At 45.3% G+C, this 6,544-nt stretch overlaps 1 protein-coding gene across 1 annotated transcript; it reads right to left on the minus strand.

The window, feature by feature from the left end:
* Positions 1-221: 221 nt before the first annotated feature.
* Positions 222-6,244, minus strand: TMEM167B (transmembrane protein 167B). Its single transcript, XM_005860072.2, has 3 exons — positions 6,103-6,244; positions 3,637-3,768; positions 222-2,630 (listed from the first exon to the last, which is right to left on the minus strand). Exons 1-3 carry the CDS (start codon positions 6,110-6,112, stop codon positions 2,548-2,550), a joined length of 225 nt encoding a protein of 74 aa, XP_005860134.1. The 5' UTR covers positions 6,113-6,244; the 3' UTR covers positions 222-2,547.
* Positions 6,245-6,544: the final 300 nt, after the last annotated feature.

The following is a 6,544-nucleotide window of genomic DNA, read 5'->3' on the forward strand; positions in this document are numbered from 1 at the left end:
ATATATACTGATATATACAGTATAAGCTGGTATATAGATCAGCTCCCCCCAAAGGAGAAAGCTCTCATAGATCCTGAACTATATGATACATTCACAGGCATCAACACAAATGATGGTATTAATTGATTTAAACTAAAAAGGTATACTATGGGCAGAACCCAAGGGAATATGGAACAAAGTTCATTAAATTCAGCATGTGACAAATAAAATGGACAAAAACAGTAGGGAAAGAAATTTTATTTTCAAGAATTTGTGCAGACAATGGTGAATAAAAAATTGTATTTCAACTATAAAAAGCTGACTTCACACCACCCTGGCATACAGAAGTTATGGTGATGCCAGTATGAGTCTGGGGCGATACTGCTATCTCCCTTCTCCCACCTCTAAAAGACCCTCTTAGAGGAACCACTTCTATTAATTTTCAGTCAAAAAATATGACACATCAAGTAATGAGTTAAACAGGTTTCTGCTTATCTGCATATATAAAGTCAAATGAAATAAGCTGTGTGTTTTGTTTTGTTTTGCTGTAAATTGCCTTCACTCTGTGCACTTTTTGGTACATTCTGGAATGAAAACATCTCAAAATATTACAATTCAAGAGTTAAGATGACCCACCCAGGAGGCTGTAAAAAAATGGTTTGAATAACTAGAACAGTGAAATGGAACTAGTTTAAAATCTGAAACAGCTCTAAGCACAAAGCTTAGAGACATTAGCCCTATTAGAAAAAAAAGTCATTAAAGCTACACAGTAACAAGTGCAAACATGCTGAACTTGTATTTCCAGGGAGTGACACCCCTGTTGGCCAGCAGGTCCCAAACTCACACCCACGAGGTATAGCTCTTCTTTCCCTTTTCCTTTCTTTCATGCGAGATCCTCAGAAATGACCATTGAAAACATATGAATCATTGAAATTTTACCCTGTGGACCAATTCCTGAAGAGACAACAGCCACAACTCTGAGATGATTCGACATGTAGTGTTTACGTGATGACTTTCTGTACTTTGAGAAATCCTCAAAGACTAAACTGCCTATTTTAGAACCTAAACTTCCTAGCAGCTTCTGTCCTTTTGGAGAAAGACAAAAGACAACTTACTGTCACACAGGGGCAACCACCGTTACTTTGTCCACAGTCAAGTTTTGCTCTCATGGACAATCCATGGTAGACCTATGTCCAATCTCATGGTAGACCTATGTCCATGCCTGCTTTTTACAATTTTAGACCAACTTTTTTTTAAAATAAAGAAGTTCTAGGCTTCAAAAATAAAACATTGGATCCTTCTGCTGATACGAGGAGGGAATGGAGAAATCTTCCCTTCAAATGTTGTCACCCTCATTTTATTCATGGATTCTATGAATTGTTCAAATATGCCTATGAATATCAGCAACTTCTCTCATTTGAATTTCTCATGTTCTTATAATACAAGATTTACAAGGGACAGCTAAAGAGGGTTTTACTATGAATAAAATTAAGAGTTGGCCAAGAAAAACAAGTAATCGACTAAAAATTGCCATAATAAACCAGATTTAAACAAAGAATAAGTTTGTATCTTGGATAACATGATAAAACTTCCATTTTACATCACAATCAATTTATACTAGACAGCTTTACTAGTAATATGAACTAATATACTAGATATATTTCTTCTACCCTAGCTGCAAATATATTAATTATTTCTTCAATCGTTTCTCTTTTCCCTAGTGGTGGCATTTAAAACTGAGTAACAGCATGTAGCAGTCAGTAATTTAGAAAATATAAAAAGGCTTTAGGAAAACAGACAGTGGATTCATGTTCATATACCATTTGTTGGGGTGAAGTCTCCTTTTGGGGATACTGGTGAACAAAACCTTATTTCTTGTGAGTTCCTGCTTTCTGGTCTCACCACAGACAGATAACTCCCACGTCTTATGGAGGCCCCGGTTATATCTTGGCAACACTCTCCAGCACACAGCACAGTGATTTCATCTGTTCTCTTTTTGCAGTGAGGACCATGTTCTCTTATACTGCCAGATGAATATATGAAAGATAAATTTCCAAAGCCCAAACATTTCTTGGCATTGTACAACTCCTGTTTCCTACCCAGTGCCCCCCCACTTTCCTCCAGTTTGCCAAATCTAAATCAAAACAGTAAAAAAAAAAAAAAAGTCTAGTCTTGAAAATTATCTCCTTCCAAGAGATCTGAATACAGCTTATTCCTTCCCTAATGAGCCTCCATTTGAAAAGATCCTGACCAGGGCTGAGGAACAGAACAGGTGACAGGTTTTTAGGCAGGAGGTATGTAATGTTATCACCCAGGGGTGCAATTTATCTGGATGTTATGTGCTGTCTGCCGAGGACTGATGTAAGGATAATGGCTTTCTGGAGTCCCCTGAAGCATGACTAATGTTTGTAACCATGAGTTTTCCCCACTTGTGGGAGGGGCAGGTGCTGTGGTGTCATCCTGGTGACTTTGATGATTTTAGCTGAACTCTCCTACGCTGGGTCCAGGCCCCGGGTTCTTCACCCTCGTCCGCGTGGTTGGCAGTTGATGAGATGGATGCTTTGGAATTCATTTTATAAACAGGACATAAAAGGCCATGACGACGCAGGTGACTGCCACAGCAGCATGCAGCCTGGTTCCAATCACAGCAGCTAGCAGGCAAAAGTGGAAAGAGAAAAGAAATCACAGCCTGTCCTTCATATGAGTCCTCACTTTCAAGGTGATATATTTTTTCCCTCCAAAATATATTTTTATTGATTTCAGAAAGGAAGGGAGAGGGAGAGAGAGAGAGAAACATCAATGATGAGAGAGAATCATCAATAGCCTGCTCCCTGTACTGGGGATCGAGCCTGCAACCAGGCATGTGCCCTTGACCGGGAATTGAACCATGACCTCCTGATTCATAGGTCGACACTCAATCACTGAGCCACACCAGCCAGGCTCAAGGTGATATTTTGAAATTTCTAGTCACAGATGAAGAGAGCTACCAACGGTCTCAAGAATCCACTTGGGAATGTATTTAAGTACTACCCTAGTTTCTAGATGAATATACTGTCTGTTTAAATTTTGCCCTATTTTGCAAACATATTTAGGTAGTTAGGATTCCAGATAAAGGTGCCCATAATGTAAAAAAGCATTTGAGCCTGGCCAGTGTGGCTCAGTGGTTGAGCATCGACCTATGAACCAGGAGGTCATGGGGATTCCTGGTCAGGGCACATGCCTGGGTTAAAGATTAGATCCCCAGAAGGAGGTGTGCAGGAGGCAGCCGATTGATGATTCTCTCTCATCTAGGATGTTTCTATCTTTCTCTCCCTCTCACTTACTCTTTGAAATCAATAAAAATATTTTTTTTCATTTTTTAAAAAAAGCATTTGAGTTAATGAAAGCAAAACTTAAAAGACTCCAATATATTCTTTCCAGAACTTCAGGAAAACTTTCCCTTGGCAAACTATTCTTCCCAACAATTCCAGTCCAGTCTAAAATTGTTTAATTTATCTACGTTTCCTCCGTGTAGAATATTAAAATTACCCCGACGCTAAAATAAACAATTATGTAAAAGTGGAACGAAATACGATCCTAGCCAATCTGACCCGCACTTTGCTGCACCCCACTGTCCAGAGATGGCAGACTCCCCCTCCTGGGCAGATAGGCGCTCACCTTTGTAAAACACACCCCACACTCCCCTCTTCTCTGATAGCAGCCAGGTTTTGAGACGAGGAACCTTCTTGAAGTAGGCACAGGTGCAAACAAAGAGCAAACCGAACACCAGAATCCCATCCAGGGAGTACACTGTTACGGGAAGAAAAGAAAACCGTTGGTGCTGTCACTTTGGGGCAGGTGGTCCCACTGGAGAGAAAACTCCAAGGAGCACAGAGTGATATACTATCGAGATGACAACCCCAACACAGTGCCAACCCTTGACACGAGGGAGCCAGGTCCTGGGACGAGCAATGTTAGCTGCCTGTTCCCAAAGGTTGCTTGCAGGCATCCCCCTTAGGACAACTTCACGGTGCCCTGCCCTGCCCTGCCCTGCCCTTTTAAGAACTAGAAATCTTGAAAGTGCATCAGTTCACGTAGACTCTGCCTCCCCGGGATGGCCAGAGCTGGCAAGAGGTTGAGAGAGCCCTAAGAATCCTTGAAGCCTCCGTTCAGAGAATTAAACATATTCTTATTATCGATCACTCATGTGATAAAGAACAGCAAGATATTTAGCCGAGTCTCTGAGACCTGCATCTGTTGGAGAAAACGGTCAGGTGAAAAGTGAAGCTTAAGGGAAATTGCAAGAGTTAGAATCCATATGACTACAGCTTTCCTACGTTTATCTTACACTGCATGCATGATCCTCTTCTGCCAGGATAGCAAGATTCTTGTAAAAGATATATATCTTTCCGAGGCTTCAACATTTCAACATAGTCAAACAATTGTGGGGGGACCTTTGAACAATTCTATGTAAACTTAGCGATTTCTTGTACATGGACAATAAATCACCTAACTCAGTGGTCGGCAAACCGCGGCTCGCAAGTCACATGCGGCTCTTTGGCCCCTTGAGTGTGGCTCTTCCACAAAATACCAGATTCGGGTGCACAGTGCGATTGAAACTTCATGGCCCATGCGCAGAAGTCAGTTTTCGGCCTGGGCGAGTCTATTTTGAAGAAGTGGCGTTAGAAGTGGGGGGTGTGGGTCAGTTGGTCGGTCGTGGCGCAGGTGGGCAAGCGGGCCAGGGGAGGTACATTGTTTTGAGGTACGTTCGCTGAGGTCAACACCTTCCAACTCTCCCATCCACACTCGTCTATCTGAAACAAGTATACAAGACCAGCGTGGATGGGAGAGTTGGAAGGGGTCGACCTCAGCGAAAGTACTTCAATCAGATTGAGGACGTTTTTAGCAAAGGCCAGCTTAGGAGTACCCTAATTAAGTTAATAACAATGTACCTACCTATATAGTTTAAGTTTAAAAAATTTGGCTCTCAAAAGAAATTTCAATCGTTGTACTGTTGATATTTGGCTCTGTTGACTAATGAGTTTGCCGACCACTGACCTAACTGCAAAAAGAAAAAAAGATATCAAACCACAAAAGGAGGGAGGGTAATTATGTGTCAGACTGCTCCCTTATTTCCTGGCTCGGATGATTTCTGCTCTGGGTGATGTCCCTTCTCCTGTGCCTAGTAACCCCAGATCTCTGACGGCCAGGAAGCTCCAAGAGGGGAATGGGCAGCCGCTGCCAGCTCTGGCCGTTCCATCTCCCCGCCTCCTTCCTAAGTCTCTCAGCGAGGAGTCACACAAGAGTTGAGTAAGTTAACACACGAAGTCTTTATGGCGAATGATACCTTCACGTGCTAGTCTCCTCCTCCCATAAGGTTTTGCAGACAATGCCAAAACTCACAGGGAGGTGAAATGTGAGTCTCCGGTGCTTTTGAGAAATGCGTTCCTGAGCCCCTCATATCACACTACCTCAGAGGCTCTCTCCTTTCCTGCAAGGCTGACTCTACAGACTGCAAAAGCCGCCTCCTGCCCTTCCCTGGAATTCAGAAATCTCCTACACAAACTGTTTGGGAAATGAGGTCAGATAAACAGGGAGGCAACGGGCACATCGTTCAGAAGAGGCAGTACCTACCCAACACAGGCTCGAGTCTCCAGATGCAATCACCCAAACAACACTTTTTGCAAAAGAAGACTCTTTTTTAGGCTCTACATTTACCCCTCAAAAGTGTGGGGCTTGAGATCCTTTGTGATTTCTTGGCCTCCTAACGAGCCTACTCTCAGAAAGTACGAGAACGTAGGGGGCTGGGAGGAAAATCCTCTCTTCCCCGGTGCTGAACTTTAGCAGGTAAAGCAATCGTTCAACCGGAGTGGCCATTCCCGGAGGCTAGGAAGGGGGGCAGGGAAAGCACAGGGGAGGGAGGGAGGACGCGGGGTGCGGACACGAGAGGCACTGGGGTCCTAGATGGGAACCGCACCGGGGAACCGGGGAGGGATCTAGAGGCCAGAGGTCAGGGCACCCAGAGAGGCCAAGAGGGCTGAGCGGGGAGGGGGCGGGGAGAACGGCCACGTCAGTCCCGGCTCCGCCCGCCACGTTGCCCCTCGTCCTCCCCTCACATCCTCCACTCGGGGCGTTGGCTCTCACCGTTCGTCATGGCGGCTGAGCCCGGGCCTGACTAGGGAGGCCGGGATCAGCGGTGGCAGGAGCGCAGGTGGGGGAACCCAGCTCCCGCTTGACACTTCCCGATCCCGGCCGCAGCGACGGGTAGGAACTGTAGTACGCAGGCGCAAGGGCAGGCAGGCGAGCGCCGAACGCAATCAGGGGTGGCTAGCAGATTGCCGAGCGAGGGACCCCATGTGGGTGGGGCTTGCGTGCTTCCATCTCAGAAGCGCGTGGTCCGGGAGGCGTCCTGCGTGGCCATGGTAACCAAGTCTCTTCCGGGTGCCGGTGCGGAAGCGGTGCTGGGACGTAACCTGACCGTTCACTTTGCCGGTGAAAAGGTAAGGACTTGGACTTAGCGCTGTAGTGTGTGCGGTGGCAGCTCCTGTGTCCGTTTGTACGTCTGCAGCCCTCCTGCAACAGAGAA

The sequence above is a fragment of the Myotis brandtii genome, unplaced genomic scaffold (genome assembly GCF_000412655.1).
Source record: "Myotis brandtii unplaced genomic scaffold, ASM41265v1 scaffold131, whole genome shotgun sequence".
Lineage (NCBI taxonomy): Eukaryota > Metazoa > Chordata > Mammalia > Chiroptera > Vespertilionidae > Myotis > Myotis brandtii.